The 18,548-nt window shown below is 34.7% G+C and overlaps 1 protein-coding gene across 4 annotated transcripts in view; it reads left to right on the top strand.

Annotated features, from left to right (window-relative positions):
* RNGTT (RNA guanylyltransferase and 5'-phosphatase) overlaps window positions 1-18,548 on the top strand; it is a 198,009-nt gene that overhangs the window by 54,502 nt on the left and 124,959 nt on the right. For all 4 annotated transcript variants that reach the window (XR_012074822.1, XM_006200295.3, XM_072965592.1 and 1 more), the window contains exon 9: window positions 10,494-10,629. Coding sequence is in view for 3 of the 4 variants with exons in the window: in XM_006200295.3 (XP_006200357.1) it covers window positions 10,494-10,629 (136 nt within the window). In the remaining variant the exon portion in view is untranslated. The remainder of the gene's footprint in view (window positions 1-10,493; window positions 10,630-18,548) is intronic.

The following is an 18,548-nucleotide window of genomic DNA, read 5'->3' as shown; positions in this document are numbered from 1 at the left end:
CCCAAGATTCTGCATTTTTAACAAGTTCCCAGATGATGCCAATGCTACTGGTCCAAGGACCACACTTGTAGCAAATAGCAAGAATCTGCTATTTTTTTTCTGAGATTGAGGATACCAGAGAGAGATAAGTTTGTTCAACAACCTATACCTAATTAACAATTGTGGGATTTTATTTTTTAGTGTGATGAAAAGTCATATTTCTTAGCATAAAGAAATATTTACAAACCAGGAGAAATCTTCCTCTCCCCCTAATTAGATGGCAGCTCATTTATTTATCAGCCACCTTTACTCAGTTTGAATGTTAAAGATGTATCTTAAGATTTTCTCTTGCTAATAACCTTATCACTTTTGAGGATTTGAAGAAATTGATTTATTCAACTATGTCTGTATTCAGTTATTGTTTTAGAGTTCTTGCATTTGAGACTTTAGGTGACCATTAAGAAAAAAATTTAAGTGAACTTAGAAGATATTAAAAATATCTATATTATATTCAAACCTGGTTTGAGGTAGAAGCTTCTTCCTATAGAAGGGTAAATTTTATGTATTTATGTAAAGTGACTGTTAACATATACTTTACTCTCAGACAGTTACGAATTGGTGGAGTTAATAACCAGATAGTTTTTGTGTCTTTGGCAGTGCCTGTATGAATACTTTTTGTTCTCACTTGCGTTTGAATCTAGCCTGGCTTTTCTTGTGCCATAAGTGCTGTTTAGGATTGTTGCAGGGCTGGGGGTGGGATATGTGTGTCTGTGTGTACCTGTGTGTATATGTGCACACACTACTTGGGTGAAGTAGAACTATGCAAGAACCTTTCCAGCCCTTTAAAATCCTATAATTCTCTAATTCTTTGTAGAGCGGTGGAAAAGAGGAGGGAACATACTCTAGCCCACAGAAGTAGCATTTAGCAAGATGCATGTTCCTGGTAGCAAATACATTCAGTCCTGATTTGACAGTCTTTTTACTAATTGAAAGGTATGCTTTAATATTTTGTTTCTTACACTTCCCCAAACTCTGTTAATTAGTTGACTTCTTAAACTTATATAGTAGGAAGAGACTCCATCAGTCTACCCTTTTTTTTTCCTTTGCAAAAGTGAGGGGTTTTTTTTTGAGTTTTTTTTTTAATTGAAGTATAGTCAGTTTACTTGATCAGTCTACTCTTATTGTTATGTTTCTTTTAGGTTGCTAAGGGAAATGTGAACCCATATAGATTTAATTATAATTTCATTTATATTATGCTGTTACTAATTTTTATCTAATGAGCTAGATTGTAGGACAAAAAGACAGTAACTTTCCATTATGTGCAGTAGCTTTTGGAGTAATCGTGTATTTATTTATATGTACCATCATTGTTAGTAAACCTTAAGCTGCTTCAGTACATTGGAATACTTTAGGCTTAGGTTTATTTTTATCATTTTAGTGTTTAGAAAACAGTTTCCTAGACAGAGTGGGAGAGCCACCTGGTTCAGGTTCTTTTATTTGAGCTCTTTGTTTTGAGTTATCGCTCAAGTAGTACAGCTTCTGATTTTACAAAATTTTCTTGGGTTATAGTTATTCATGGAAAAGTGAACTAAGGAAGTGTTATTGTAGTTGTCATCTGCCTTTGTGTAAATATTCTTGTGAACTTGGGGTTGTGGGCTGTGAGTAACCTTCACAGGGAATTACCTATGGTTTATTTTTCTACATGTCAAAATTCCTGGTTCACTCATCTCTGCCTCCCCTCTATTCAGAGGGTTGTCCTCTTCTTTCCTGACTACAGGAAACGAATTCTTTCTGTCTTATTCAGGCTTGGTTTATCAACGACCTCAACTCCTTTTTGGATTGTGTAAAGTAGTAGTTGTAGTATTAATAATAATGATATCCAGCATTAGTTAAGTACTTACTATGTGCCTTGGACATAATATAAATAACAATAGCTTACATTTTATTACCGTGTTCCAGTTATTGTTCTGTACCTTTTGTGTATTAACTCATTTAATTCTTTTTCAATTTTTTTTATGGTAAAATACACATAACATGCAATTTTCCATCTTAACTATTTTAAAATATATAGTTCAGTGGTATTAAATATGTTCATAATGTGTGCAAACATCACTGCCATTCATGTCCAAAACTCTTTTCATCTTGCAAAACTTAAACTCTATACCCATTAAGTGATTATTCCCCATTCCCCAATTCGTCCAGTCCCTGGTAACATTTTGGCCTACTTTTGGACTCTTTGATTTTTCACTACTCTAGGTATCTTGTATAGGTAGAATCACACCGTAGTTGTCTTTTTGTGACAGGCTTATAACAGTGTCCTCAAGTTTCATTCGTATTGTAGAATGTCAGGATTTCCTTCCTTTTTTAAGGCTGACTACTATTCCATTTAATGTATATACCACATTTTGCTTATCCATTTATCTGTCAGTGGACGCTTGGGTTGCTTCCACACTTTTGCTATTGTGACTAATGGTGCTCTAAGCATGGGGGTACTAACTCATTTAATTCTTGCAACCACCTTAGGAGGTGGATATTTTTGATGAGGAAACCGCATCTTAGAGCAGTCATGTGATTTGTGCAAAATCACACAGCTAGGAAGAGCCTGTCTGGGATAAATGTTCTTAACCACCACAGTAGACTCCGATGTATCTTTCTATGTTGGTACTTTCTGTTTTGCCTACTGATATCTTCACCCCTATATACTGTATATTAATATATAATTAATGATATGTAATAAAATACCTTTTATTACTAATGTTCACAAATGACATAGTATATTGTTTTATCTTTTACTATTTGCTGTATTTCAGCTGTAAATCAGCTCAGTTACAGAGTAAAGTTGAAATTCCTTAAAATGGACTTTAAGTCTCCCATTTGCTTCTCTTCTACCAGAAGTGATTATTTTTGTACATATTAAATACATTTATTTTTTGAGGGGGGAAGTAATTAAGTTTTTTAATTAATTAGTTTATTTATTTTAATGAAGGTGCTGGGGATTGAACCCAAGACCTTGTGCATGCCAAGCATGTGCTCTACCGCTGAGTTATATCCTCCCCACCTTAAATTTATAATTTTTAGAAAACTTGGAGTGATAGAGTGATTTGAATAGAACCTGTTATTTAGACTGTGAGAGAGTTCATGGAAGGGAGTTTTGGGTAAGAGTTTGAAGATAATGTATTTTAGGATAAGATGGTGTCATAGTACAGATACACAGGCTTAGCAATAGATGTGTACAGATTTCTGGGCAGTGGAGGATGGCAAAATGAGAAAGGGATAAGGAGGCTGCAATTCTGAAGGTAAAGCACATACTTAGGAGTTGGACAATTAGAATCATTTTATGATATTTGATGAGATTTTTAGTTCCAGTCTGTCTGTTTTTTAAGTGGTCTAGATGGCAAGCATGATTGAATCTGGTATGACAGGCTCTGACCTGGAATTTTCTCAGAACCCATAGTGATAGCATGTAAGCAAAGTAAGCAAATTAAATTTTTAAATTGTTGAGTGGTTTGGAACAAATTTGCTCTAAATCTTACTGTGCACTTGACTGTATTTCATATCATTAATTCTATGGAATGGCAGGGAGGAATCTAGAAACTGACACTGGCTCTATGTCTTCTCAGATTTTTTATAGTGTTGAAATTTCAGCTTTGCGTAAGATGAAAAGTTGCTGGTTTGAAGGGGGTTTCTTGAAACAGAAACATCTATGCTTTGAAAATTATTCAATATCTGTTAGTAGAAATAGGCAGACATGATATGTTAGTGAGAAGGCTTGGAGGATTTGTGATTTTTTTTTAATGGTAGATGCCGTTTGGTCTTCGTGATTTATTTGTGAAGAGTTATCTAAGTTGAAATAAAAGTCAGAGTCTTTTGACTGATGATTTTTCCGTAGACAAAGTTGACCAAGTACCAAGCTTAAACAAAACTTGGATGAACATAACGTACTGGAAAATTTACTGTATAAACAACATATGAAACAAAGATGACTATGTTTAGGTGGAAGACATTTAAATGTTGGCAAATTGTTCAAATGTTCAGTGGCATGCTTTTGGCATACCATTTAATATACAATTAACATTCTAAGATCAAAGGCTGGTTAGACAAGTTAGATAATTAAATTGGTGGGGAAGTGAATGGGCTTTGCAGTTTAAAATTAAATAATACATGTTGTCTGTTTAGTTACTGTTGTGTGTATATAAGTGTTCACATAATAGAATGAAGCTGTGGGCTTAAAATGATTTTAAGACTATAAAACTTTAATCACATCTGTTTAATGACTTTAAGTTGATGTGATATGAAGATTAAGAACAAGCTAATCTTTTGAAGAAGTCTGCTGTGCTTATAGAATCAATAAATCAAGATAAAAATACCTGTTGGGTTGGAATCTTTTATAGTGTTGAATGAAGTTTTTGATAGTTTTTGATGAGAAGAACTGGGTCTTCACATAACTGTGTTAGAACTATGTCATCATTTCAGTGATTATTAACAGCAGAAATAAAAATTTTAGAAAAGATTAGGCGGTTGTGGTATTACTGTTTGTGTATATACTTGCGTTAATTTGATAATGTGAAAATAAGAATGACCTTGATATGAGTTCTTTGAAATTTCTGGGAAGATGAAAAAAAGTAGAGCTGTACTTCTTCAAATTGTTTTTGTTTTCAAAGGTTGAAATGTTATTTTTGCCAGATAAACAGATAATAGCCATTGTGTTTCAAAGTAAAGTTCATGTGTAGAATTACATTGTTTTATCATCAAATATTGGTTTTTTTTGTGGACACAAGGCAAACAATGATGTTTAAAGTTATCTGAAGTCTTTCTGAGATTCCTTAATATATGTTGGTGGACTTTAGGTTGTGTTTTCATAGAATTCTGAGTGGTGGTTAGGTTTCTAACCTAGCCTATAAATCTTGCTTAATTCCTAAGGTAGCTAAATTACTTATGATATATGTCTGCTGAGAAAAGTGACAACGCAGGTAACTAAACGAACTGTAATTGTGACAAATTTAAGAAGTTTAAAAGAACTCTGTTTTGACTTGTTTAAAAACTGTTGATTAGCTTTTATAAAATAAGAAGGAGGTAGATTGAGAGTATGATGGAGATTGTGAAGGAGACTCTAACACTGATTCTTTATTCTGTCTACGTGGAGCAAATTATGACTTTTAATTTTGCTCAGTACAGATGCTCCATGCAGATCACTAGCCTTGATCAGGGCTTTCTTAGGTGCATTAATGGAACTAAGTGACTGAGGTGAGGAGGAGGAAAATGTTTTTTCATTTAACAAACCTGTAGTAAAATGTATGGAATATTAATTTCCTTTTTCTCTAAGAGTTGAAAGAAATGGGGGAAAATGGGTTAAAGAGGACATGGGTATGCTTTGCAAAAGAGATTTACCAGAGATAAAATTTACTGAGCAGTGAACTAGTGAGAGAAAAAGCCAAAGTGTGTGCATCAGCCCCTTTGGGGAAGGAAGAAAGCCGGGGTTTAGCAAGTCAGCTCTTCTTGTATCATTTGTGAAGTAAGGTCTGCCAGGTGTTGGTGGGTAGGGGGCAGAGTCCAACCAACTGCTCTTATGTCAGAAAGGTTTATAATTGTATCTGAGGAAGTGGCTCTAAACCGTGAATTTTCTTTATAGGAAATTTTAATGGACCTGAATTTATTTCTGTATATCTCTACAGTCTCGAGAATGAGGTTTCAGGGACTGTGTACCAATTATGTTTGGAATAGGAATGAGAGAAACTGTAGCTGGTATAGGAACAGTAGAGGTTTGGCAGTGAATTCTCATGAGAGAAAAGATACAAAGGGCAAGTAAACTCCGGGCTTAACATTATACACTTATCTCTGTTGAAGGACAGGAAATAGATGGCATATCTCTTGGTATGAAGTTACTATGTAAAGAGCTAGTATTATGTAACTTTTGGTATTGAGGATATTTTGAGGGACATTACAGTGGGATTATGTCATAGGCACATTTAACTTACTTGAGTTGAGCTGCAGGTGGTGGGCAAAATGGGGAAAAAAAAATACAACCAGCATATCCATTAGCATTACATTGACTGCAAGCAGTAGAAATCAACTTTGGCTAATTTAAGCAAAGGTATAAAGGAATATATATGTTATATAAATGAAGGCTGTCAAGAGAACTAGTCTCGGAAAATGGATAAGAATCCCGGGAAGCCAGGCAGCGAGGACCAGAGCCAAGGTCAGACACAGGAGCACTTTGAGTTGGAAGCCACCATTGACACTTGCTGACGATGCCTCTGCTGGTGCTCTGAATAATTTTTCAGCTACTCCTGTGCCCCACTGTCACGCAAGTTAAAAGTTTTGGGTATGGAGTATTTGATTGTCTGACTTAGATCCTGAGCCTATTTCGAACCTGCTAGAGACAGGGATGGAAAAAATCTGGGACTGTTGGTTTCCAATGTAAAAATGAAAAGATCCATGTCTGTAGCCTATTTGTCATTTCTCCCCAACTAAACTGAGCAAGTACTTCTTCCTCCTCCAGTGCTCTGTGGCTCAGTAAATAAAGTGCACCCAGTTTCTCCTGCCAGAAGCTTGGAAGTCATCCTTGAAAAGGCTGTTTATGCTTGTTTCTAAAATTTCTTAGAGTACAAAAAAAGTATAGTGAGGAAAGCAAATATCATTGATAATTCCACATAGAGATAATTCTTAATCCTTTGGTATAGGCTTTCCTGTCTATTTTATTATAGATACAAAGTTTTATCTCCCTATTCCTCATAATTATACAGTCTGATTTTTAACTTGCTTTTTCTTCATTTAATATATTATGAATCTCTTCCCTTATTAATGAATATTTCAATAATGAGTATTGGTGATAAATTTAAATTATAAGATGCTTAAAGACTATTTTACTCTTAGGAATGTGAATTAGGACTCTAAGATGCTATTAGTTATCAATTTTTTTTTACCAGTTTTCTTTTATTATATACTTCCTAAATTGTATTAATGTAAAATCAGTGGTTTTACTCAATTAGCTACCTTACATCTCAGTGACTGCCCCAAAAGATGGTTTCTAGTTAAGCTGGAAAACCAGCATTTAGAGTAAAGCAGTTTATAAATTTGGCTTTTCTATATGGCTTTGGTATATATACTTTAGTATAAAAAGTCAATCAGTGTTCTCTAATTCAGTGAAACTTCTGAATTAATATTTGTCTTTTAATGAGGATGGATAGAATACAGATAATTTAGTAATTCTGAATATGAAGTTTGCAGTTGAGGTAGTTTCATAATTAATAGGAAATTATATTACACTAGTGATCCACGTCCACTGCAGGTAGAACCATAATTATATACTAAGCCAGCATCTGAAAGCATACGGGATGATTTCCTTTTTTTTTTTTTTTTAAAGATTCTATTCATCCAGAGACTTTGGAGTGATATGAAAATATTTCCACATGCCTTACTTTCCTTCCCTAACATGAAATTAGTTCCTCATTTTTCATGAGTATCACTTAACAAAAGAACTTGTGATTTGGAATGTCTGGAGTTCAAACCAAAAATCACATCCCAGAAACTTTTGTTTCAAAGTTGAAAAATTGATATGTGCAGAAGAATCCCTAAATACCAACTGCTAAATAATTTCTCTTGTATCTCTGCAGATGTAAGCTGTGTTTCCCATGAGCAATCCTTTATAGTGAATTCCATCTTCTAAAGCCTTCTCTTCCTTGGTCTTTTAAATCTGTTTACACATAAGTGTATGCAGACAGTATTTCCTATTAATAAATATTCCATCTGAAGTAAAAAGAAACGTCTGATAGTAAGATACATATACATACATATATATCAAATAAGTGTGTTAAAAAATGAATACAGAATAATTATGACAGGAAAAGCAAATGTACCAGCACCCTGGGATTTAATACTTATTCTATTTGAACATTATATTTAATTCTGAGCTTCTGGGCAGCCAGTGAAAAGAAAAATGTAATTTCTGGCTTCATCATATGATCAAAAGAGGTAAACGTTTATTTTTTCTGAATTCTAAAATTTATTAGCGTAAGTCATCTTTTCTCAAATTATAAATATAGAACACTAATTCTGCTGAATATTAACAGATATCAGGATTAAGTGTAGTAAATAATGAGCTAAATAAGATAAACAGACTTACTGTATATATATATATATTTTTTTTTTTAACTGGAGAAAAAGTTTAATGTATAATCTCCTGTATACATGGAAGAGACCCAGGAAAACTGGGTGACTCCTTTTATGTTTTCTTATAACCTTAAATGTTTCTGGTATGTATCTTGACTTTCCGAGAGAAAGATACAGTGTTTCCCTAATTAATTTTGCCTTGAAATGCTAAAAGTAAATAAAAAGCTTTGCAGAATGCTGGCCTAGGCCCTTAAACAACATGATGGATTGTGCCTTCAGTACCATTGTTGCAGAATGTATCACAGTGCTTTTTTATTTGACCTATTCTTGTATTGATTTAAATTCTCTTTGAAACACAACCCAGTGCAAGGTTGACGTCTTCCAAGAAGCCTAGATCCTCCCTGTCTACTGGAAATTGCTGCTTTTGGAAAGCACGTGCAGGAAGGTTTTGGGAACTAAGTATTCCCATTGTCTGCCAGCCTGCTAGCCTGGCAGTTGGTCCTGGAGTCTCTCAGATGCACAGCAGTCCAGACTGAGGCTGATTTTCTTTTTCTGAGTGAACCTGAGTCTCCACCATCCCTGTCTCCTAGGGCTACAGCTCTTTCAGTGTGTAGTAAAGGCCTGAGTTCTCCACCTCCTCCCCCGGGGCCTGCTGGGACTAATTATTTTGAAACACTGGTAACAGCAGGCTTCCAGTCCAGTCTCTAAATGTCAGCCTGTTTGGTTTGCCTTGCTGCTCTTCAGCCTGTTGACACATGCTTCTTTTACCTTAATCAGCCCTCCCATTTCTCCTCACCTATCCTGAACATCTCTCTTTGCTTTTTTGAACACATGTTTATGGGAAACAAATTACCCTCCAATATGTTAGCCACTAAGTACTGCATTACATTAGCTTCCATCTCTTCGTTGAGCATTTCTTCTGTCCCCTGGCTTTAACTTGATTCAGCTCCGTCTTTTAGTCGCTGCTTCTTTTCTTTCTGACATACCTCCTGGGTAGGAGATTAGAGAGACCAGTCAGCATGCTCCTCCATTCCCAGGGGTACATCCAGACTATTATTCTTCCACCGTTTCATTTAACAACAAACAAAACAACTTAACACAATGATTGTTCTGTTCCTTTGAGGCTCATGCCTCTTAACTTCTTAATTTATTGCTGTCGAATTTTCTCATTCCTTGAAGAGGATGGTACCTGGATATAGTCTCCATTTTCACCCCAAATCTTGCTGTTATCTGCTTGGTAGTATAGCCTGTTGGTCTGTAATTTCCTCAAGTTGAATCCGTCTGGACTTTATATATGATGTGAAGCAGAGTTCCATTTTTGGTGATCCACTGATTGGGAATCAGTGATGGTAACTTGGCTATTTGAAGAATGACGCATTTTCAAGTTTATAAATTTCCCCATCTATTGATTGGCTAATAAAAATGCTCATGAGCTTGTGTTTAAAAATATTTTAATTTTATAGCAGTGAGTGGGAATTGTACCTGAAATGGTGATGCATGGTTATATCATGATATTAATTCAAAAAAGGAATTAGCTGTTCTGCTCAGTTGTAAGAGAAGGAACATTGGATACTTTGAGGGCTGGCCATTTGAAAATTACTTTCTTTTTTTCTACTGCAAAGTAGAGTAATACCTAATTTGTATAGTTGTTGGACCAATGAAGTGCAGTAATTGCATGTATATGTGTTTTGTAAACTTCTATGTTTAAGATCTAATAAAAATTAGAGAACTGTTCTCTCCTAAGTTGGGTTATATAAGGTTGCTCTTGAACATCACATTGTCTCTGTGAAAAGATTTGATTTCTCTGTATCCTGTGTTTTAAAATAGGAAACAAAGACTTAAAAAAAAAGAATATTTGTTATTTGTGGTACTTTAATCTGCATGATGGTGGAGGGGGGATACTCTGGTGAACATTATTCCAGGAAGCTGTTGAAAATCTAAGGAAATACAATTTAACTGTTATTTCTTACAACCTGGTTCTTGAATTATACTGCTAGCATTACTTATTTTTCATTTTTCAGTTTTATTAGGTAGAATGTGTACAATTTGCACATATACAATACATTACATGTAAATACATATATACAGTATACTGTACATGTATTTTTAAAATTTACATATATGTACTGTTCTTTGTTTCTAAGAACAGTTTAGAGCTTTAGATTTTTAAACTTACATAGTTATCAAAGGAATAAAGCCAGCCACAAAATAAGAATCAACAGAATGCAGTAATCCAGTCAGAAAGGACAGTCAAATGTGCTTACACATATTTAAGAAGTCAGTCATCTAAGTTATAAATAATAAGTAGTTCACTTGTGTCCTTTTTTTTAGATTCTACCTATAAATATCATGGCATTTTTCCTTCTCTTTCTGGCAGTATTACCTTTTTAATGTTTCATTTACAGGTATATGATGTTGATTGATGGCACAAATGAAGTTTTTATGATTGATAGAGATAATTCAGTGTTTCATGTTTCAAATCTGGAATTTCCATTTCGTAAAGACCTTCGTATACATTTATCAAATACTCTCTTAGATGGGGTAAGTTATATTTTATCTTTAAAAAAAATTAAACATTACTGTTTTGCTTTCTTTGTGCAAGTAAATGTGTATTTTTATTAATTAGACATAATTTTATTAATTAAATTTCAAATCAAATCTAGTTTTTTAAGAAAGTTTTTTTATTGATGTGTAATTGACAAAAAATTGAACCTAGTTTTTTTATTAGGTTGTTAAATTTCATTTATCTCTTACCTGCGCTTACTGTCACTTGATCATTGTCTTAGATACAGAGTAAGCAAAGAAAATTAAATATTAATTTTTTTTGTGTGATTGAAAAAAATGATTCTTATTGAATAAAACATTTTATATTGTTGTTAGTTTGTCAATTGAATTTTAATTATGTGATATGACATGTCACATTTTCCCTTGGTTCTTCAGCTATATGGACTAATAGTTCTTGTTGAAAGAGAATCGTGCCTTTAAAAGCAACCACTGTACTTTTCCATTTGAATTTTGAAAGCTGGTGAGAGTTTTCCCATTCAGAAAATCTATATTTAATAATTATAAAATTACTTGATTAAAAATGTTTTAGCTTTCTGCCATGCAAACTGCTTTCTTCTCCCTAATTCTAAAAATATTGGTTCATTGTAAATAAAAATTAAAATAACATAGAATATTATAAACAAAGCTGGCAAAAATCACCTGAACTCCTACAGTTGGAGTAAATTCTGTTACCATTTTGAAGAATATTATTCCAGACTTTCCTCAGTGCTGAAATGTTCAATCTTACATCTGTTCCTGAGGGGTTCACATTCATATTAGTAATAGCAACTCATGGCATAGATTCTGAATACAGGTACCTCTGCCCTGGTTGAAAATGAGTGCTTTGGTCAAATATGTACACACATGGATAGTTACATAATTTTATGTGAAAAGAGCTGAATGTTACATGTGTTTTGTAACTTTTTTTTTCATTTATCAATATGTTTTGGACCTTTTACACATTAAAGTCTGAATGATAGACCACTGTGTATGTAAACACTGGAATTTGGGGTTTCCAAACTATCTTGATTGAAATATCTTGAAAATTATAGAGGATACTTGTTAAAGACATGAACGACCTATCCCAATAGCCTATCCTAGACCTAATTAATGAATTAGATTGTCTCAGGGGCCATGGTATCTGTATTTTTAATAAGTGCCCAAGTAATTCTAATCAATTTGAGAAACAATTCTATGATTTATTTAGCCAGTCCTCTTTTGGTGGACATTTGGATTTTTTTTTGTATTTTTTTCTATTGTAAGACACTTGAATGCATAGCCTTAATACTTTTTCCTTTCACAACTGTGCAGTTTTATAATTAAGATTCTTAGAAGTAAGATTGTAATGTGTATTTAAGAGTCTTTTAAATATAAGTAACTGAACTCCAACTTAAAGTAACTGAGGGAAAAAAAAGAACTAAATTGGCACAAATAATTCGATTTCGGCTTGGCCTGCTTCAGGCTGGATCTGGAGGCTCGAATGATATTGGCCAGGCTCTGTCTTTCTCTCTTTCTTTGCTTTACTTGTCTGTCTTTCCTCCTCTTCATGAAGGCTTTTTCCATGTGGGAAGCAAGCTGCTTTGCAACCCAAGCAGGAAGGGAAACTTTTCTCCCGATATCAATTTATCAATCCCAGGGAAGATTCCACAGGGTCTTGCCTGAGTTTTGTACCTCTCGAAGAGTGACAGTGGAGGCCAGCAACTCTGGTAGCAGGACCACCTGGAGTGCAAGAGGAGTAGTGTTACCAGGGAAGGGACAGTAACAGGCTATACTGCTCAGTGTTCACTGGGCTGGATTGGAGGACATGCCCATATTGAACACTGACATGTATAATTGCCACCCTTCTTTCCAGAAAATTTGAACACATATACAGTTCTGCCAGCTGTATGTAAATGATCTGTACATTGTCTTAAACACTGGGTTTGAAAATTTAAAACCTTCTGATTTGATGAGGAAAGGGATGACTTTCTCATGTTAAGGGACAATAGAGCACAGTGGTTAAGAGCCCTAACTCTAACTGATGGTGCCTTACTGGCTTCTTCAGTTATCACATGAGCACCCTTAAATCATTTACTCAGTTTCCTCATCTGTAGTGAAGTTAGACTAATAATAGTACTTAGTTCTTGATGCTGTTGTGAAGATTAAGTCAGATAGTTTTTAAAGTGCTGGTAATAGTGTCTGGCACATAGTGAAATAATGTATTTACCTCTTTTAATTTGCATTTATGTGAATTGTTAAGGAGGTTTAACATTTTTTCATTTCTTTATTAGTGTATTTAGCACAGTTTAGAGTTACTGTATTTCTTCTGTGAGTTGCTCATTCAAATCTTTTATACATTTTTCTATTGGGTGTTTATCTTTTTCTTACTGACTTATGAGAAGTTTTTGTCTGTTGGGGTATTTATGACACATTTTGAAATAAATGTATTTTCACTTTTTCTGTTTTTTGTTGTGGCACAAGTTTAAATTTATGTAGGTAAATTATATAGACCTTGTTTTTTGATATTTGGTTTTTGTGTCATTAAAAAAGATTTTTTTACCTTAGAATTATCATAATACGTAGCTGTATTTCCTTCTAATACGTTTATGGTTTCATTTGTATATTTAAATATTTGATCTGTCTACAGTACATTTTGATAAAAGAAATGAGATAGGGACACAGTTTTATTTCCAGATGTCTAAAATGTTGCCTCAGCACCATTCAGCTAACCTATCTTTCCTTTTTAATTAGATATATCATTTTTATTGTAATAAGAATTCTCTTATCTCATTGTTTGTTTCTTGATTTGCTTTCCCATTTCATTAATATCTTGGTCTTCCAGTGGTAGTTTTAGGTTGATTTAAATGCTCTAACTTTCGCATACGTCTTAATGTCTGATAATCCAAGGGCACCCAGTCTCCTGGCTGTTCTGAAGTTTGTCACTTAGAATTTGCTCTCTTTTTTTAGCTTTTGGATGAGCAAGGCTATTTGATTGAGAAGTTAGGCTGAATTAGTGTGTTACACTTTATGTGCAGATCTGTACAACAAGAAGCTTGTATTTCTCTCTGCAGAGAGATCTCTGGTAAGCTTGTCTCCAGACCATTTTCCTTTCTGTTTGCTGTTTGGTGATATGGTTTATCTCTCTGCTACACCTTCACGGTTTTTCTTTGGAGGGAAAAGGGACTCTACATCTTTCTTATAACTTCCTACAACTTTAGGTCTCTTTTCTACAAGGATACTACTCATGTTCTTTAACATTTCTTCACTTTTTCAACATTGAACCTTTTTCCCGAGGTGGGTTGAATTTTATCTGGCTAATATTTTCTGAAATTCATATGAGAACACTTCCTGTCTTAATCAAGATGAAATTTGCTTCTCTATTTCTGATTTATATCAACAGATATGGGGATGATAGGGAGTAGCTTGCGAATGTTCACTTAAACTCTTAATGAAAGAATTATCCTAATGAAAACCACATGCATAAAATATGTATTTATTTGTTTAACAGAGTTGACCTGAATGCTTGTTGCCCCTATCCTATGTGCTTTTTAAAAAATTTACCAGCTAACTATTGGAGTGTGCAAGCCAGAAGATGGAAGACTGTGATTGGAGAATGGGATGTTTGAATTAGTCACTTCTGAGGTATAGTTTTGGGGGATGAGAAGGTTCAGGATGTGGCCTAGAGAGAGTGAGTTTGAGGTTGTGTGGAGAAGAGCAGTGGAAATGAGCTCAAGGAAAAGTTTAGATGGATCATAATGAGTGATGACAGGAGTCCAGGTAGAGGGGAAGATTATAGCCAGCCAGGTACTAGAGAGTAGAAAGAGGAAAGAAGGTAGTATAGTTGAATGAGACTGATTGGCAAACAGAGACTGAGCAAAGAGTAATGATCAAGTCACAAAGAGTTATCTATACTAGGGGCTACTAGTAAATTTTTTCCTGTGACAGTGTGTGTAGTAAAATATCATTTTGTAAACTTTTTATATATGTAAACTTTTAAATATTTGGGTGTGTTTGTGTGTGTGTGTAGGTGCGTGCTGTGTGCACACACACACACACCCTTGTGGTTGATGGAGCCACTGCATAAGGTTGGAGAGATTGTCCACTGTAGTCCATTCTCACTGTAGTTGTTGTGACTGGCACCCCTGGAGTTGTGCTTTAGGTTAACTGCATAGCCAGTACAGTAGCTCTGGTAGGTAGTTCATGGGAACAGCAAGAACATTTGTTCTGATTTTTGTTACCTTCATTTTATTTAAGATAGTTTTTTTTTAAAGCATTGTAATTAATAAAATAAAAGGAAGAAAAAGATTCTTAAGTAATAGCATTTGCCAAAGTTTAGTATAGTTTATCATTTCTATCATGTGCTGTGCCAAAAGTGCAGGCATTGCCTCGAAGATTGAGGAGAACGCATCACTCTTGAGACATTCACTTCGTTGCCTAGTCGTGGAGAATGATAGGTAGTGAATAAAACAGTAATCTGAAGGATGGTATTTAAAACAAGTCCTTTGGTGGTTTAGAGGAGAAATAAATTACATCTAGTTAGTTAGGAACTGAAGATGTTTTATAGAGGAGTTGTCATTAGATATGGGAAGATTTCTTTAGAAAGATTTTTGTTGGACCTGGGCTGAGGGCATTCCAGGTAGGAAATAATGCTTAAAAATAAGATATTTAACAATCTGCAGATTTCACTTAGCAATACTATTATTTTCACCCCAAACCTGGATAACTGAGAGCAACATAATAGACTCTTAAGAGGTTTTAAAATAGCAATATGATTCATGATGTCAGTTTACTTGGACCAGATTATAGTTGCCATATCTGTTTTTCCAGTTAGTTAATTAAAACAGTTCTCTGTAGTTTCCTGTTTCTTCTACATTTTCATTTGCAAATTGTTTTTGTAAAATTCCAAATCCAAGAATAACTCAAACTACCTAATTGTCTGGCTGTCAGTTGTGAGCATTGAAGCTTTTGTTTTGCTCTCTAAATTATGTTTTTTGACCCACAAAATGTGGAAAATAGGAGTTAAGAAATATGGCATTTATTCACTTGGAACAAATTAGTGAAAATTCAATCAATTTCACACTGAGGCTAAAAGGAGGATATAACAGTTAATCATTAAAGTTAATAGCAGAAATTTTGGAAAAATGTCATGTCTTTTCAACTATTAATTTTTTTAAAGGAATATGCATGCTTATTGTTAAAATTTTAGAAAGCCTGTATGTTATAAAATACAGATGTCAAGAATAGATTACATTTTAACATTTTGATGTATTTCCTTTTAGTTATTTTTTTCATGCCTTTTTAATACCATTTGGCTCATCCACAATCCTAGAAAATATCTACCATGTTTTCCAGGATTCAACTAATGGATCATTCACCTTATTTTCAAACCTTTCTCTTACTCTTCAAGTGGAAATAGCTTTTCCTTCTCTATAAGTTTATTCCATATGTCCTTATTTGGCTGGAATAGTATAGGTGTATACTTTGTCTTAGTATAGTTATTAATAGTAATCTATTTCACTCTTAAAAGTATCCTGGTTTAGACAATAAGCTACATGGTCGTTCTATTTATATGGTCGTCTATCATTAAAATGATAACTTTTCCTTGGACCTAGCTACTTACATATTTTCCTCTCTTCCTGCAACAACATAGTCCCTTGAAGATAGGGACTATGTACTTAACTTCTGCAGGAATTAAGAATGTATAGTATGGTTTGGGTTCAGGAAATACTGGATAGATAGGCAGAACACTGGATGCCTGTGGACTTCAACCAAAGGGAATGGAATATAGAAAAGTACAGAGAATAGGAAAGTCAAACATGCAGGAATTTTTTTTTCTTTCTTTTCTTTGTTAGGGGAGGGCCCATAATGAAGGGTTTAAGCTTCAGGTTTCTCCATAGCAATATTTGGGTGCCAAAAGATGGTGATACAATTTCTGACAAGTTCCTGAGGGATAGGCAATTGATGTGCCTTGGTGTAGTTTTCTTCAGGTTTCTTATGCTTAGGGTTTGTTGAGCATCTTTTAAATGTGGGTGTACAATTTTCATCAAAAGTAGACCTTTTTTGTGCATTTCTACCCTTCCTCCCTTTGAAGATTTAATTACTAATGTTTTCATTAAAACAAAACAACCTTTCTGTGTTTCGTTTTGGATAGTTTCTATTCCTTTGTCTTCAGGTTCACTGGTATTTTCTTCTGCAGTGTCTAAATTGCTGTTCATCTCAACCATGGTATTTTTCACCTCTGGAAATTCATTTTTAGCCTTTTTTATGTCTTCTTTGTCCTTACTTACCTTTTTGAATGTATGGAATACTGTTATAATAAGCCATCCTAATATTCTTGGCTGCTGACTCTAACATCTCTCACAGGTTTAGGCCTAATTTGATTGATTTTTCTCCTCTTTATAGGTTGTATATTTTTGCCTCTTTGCATACCTGGTAATTTTTGATTGGATACCAGACATTTTGAATTTTACCTTGTTGAGGGCTTGATATTTTTGTGTTTCTATTAATATTCTTGATCTTTGTTCTGACATGCAGTTAATTTACTTGCAGCTAGTTTGTACCTTTTGAGTCTTGTTTTAAAGATTTACTGGATGGACTAGAGCAGTCTTTAGTCTAGGGATAATTATTCTCCACTACTGAAACAAGAGCTTTCTAAGTACTCAGTGCCCTGTGAGTTATGAGAGTTTCTAATCTGGCTAGTGGGAACAGGCGTTGTTGCCAACCTTCTTGGGTCTTTCTAAGATTTTGAGGGTGCTTCTTTGCCTGGCCCTGAATGGCTTCCTTATATGCATACTCTGCTGAATATTCACGGGAGTCTATCTGCAGATCTCTGGAGTTCTTTCTCTGGGCAGCCACCTCTCTCTCTCTGTCTCTCTGTCTCTCTGTCTCTGTCTCTCTGTCTCTCTGTCTCTCTCTCTCTCTGTCTCTCTTTCTCTCTCTCTCCCTCTCTCTCTTTCTCCCTCCCCTTCCCTCCTTTCCTCCCTCTCTCTCCCTCTCTCTTCCTTCCTCCCTTCCTCACCCTTTCTCCCTCTCTCTCATACTCTGTAGAAAACTCTAGCCTCATTGGTCTCCCCAGACCATCTGTTTTGTGTTCTCAATTCAGGGAGACTGCTGGGCTCTACAGGGACTACTGAGATCCCCCTGCCTGCATTGAAGCCTGGAAACTCTCCTCGACCAATAAGCTGGGACAATTGTAGGGCTCATATAGTTCATTTACTGTCTTCCAGGGGTTACTGTCTTTTGTTGCTGGATGTCCAGTGCCTTGAAGATCATTTCTTCATGTATTTTGTCCACATCTTTGGTTGTTTCAGGCAGGAGGGTAAATCTAGGTCCTGTTTCTCCAGTTTGGTCAGAAGAGAAAATGTGTTTTACACTTCTTAACTAGATTTTATTTATTTATTTTTAATTTTTATTTGTAAGTGTGGTAAAAACTACGTAACATAAAACTTACTATCTTAACCAATTTTAGGGATACAGTCCAAGTGGTAACTATATGCACATTGTTGTGCAGGAGATCTCTGGAACTTTTTTGTTCTGTAAAACTTAAACTCTACACCAGTTAAACAGCTCCCCACTACCCCTGGCCTGTGGCAACCACCATTCTAGTTTCTATTTCTTCGAATTTAACTACTGTAGATGCCTCATGTAACTGAAATCATATAGTATTTGTCATTTTGTTACTGGCTTATTTCACTTAGTATAATGTCCTCAGGGTTTATCCATGTTACAGCATGTGATAGATTTCCTTCCTTTTCAAGGTTGAGTAATAGTCTGCTATATGTGTATGCCATATTTATTTATCCATTTATCTATTGATGGACACTTGGGTTGCTTCTACCTCTTAGCTATTGGAATAATGCTGCTATCAACATGGCTGTACAAATATCTCTTCAGGATATTGATTTTAATTCTTTTGTCTATATACCTAGAAGTGGGAT

Source organism: Vicugna pacos, chromosome 8 (assembly GCF_048564905.1).
Source record: "Vicugna pacos chromosome 8, VicPac4, whole genome shotgun sequence".
NCBI lineage: Eukaryota > Metazoa > Chordata > Mammalia > Artiodactyla > Camelidae > Vicugna > Vicugna pacos.
This window is presented reverse-complemented; position numbering and strand designations above follow the sequence as displayed.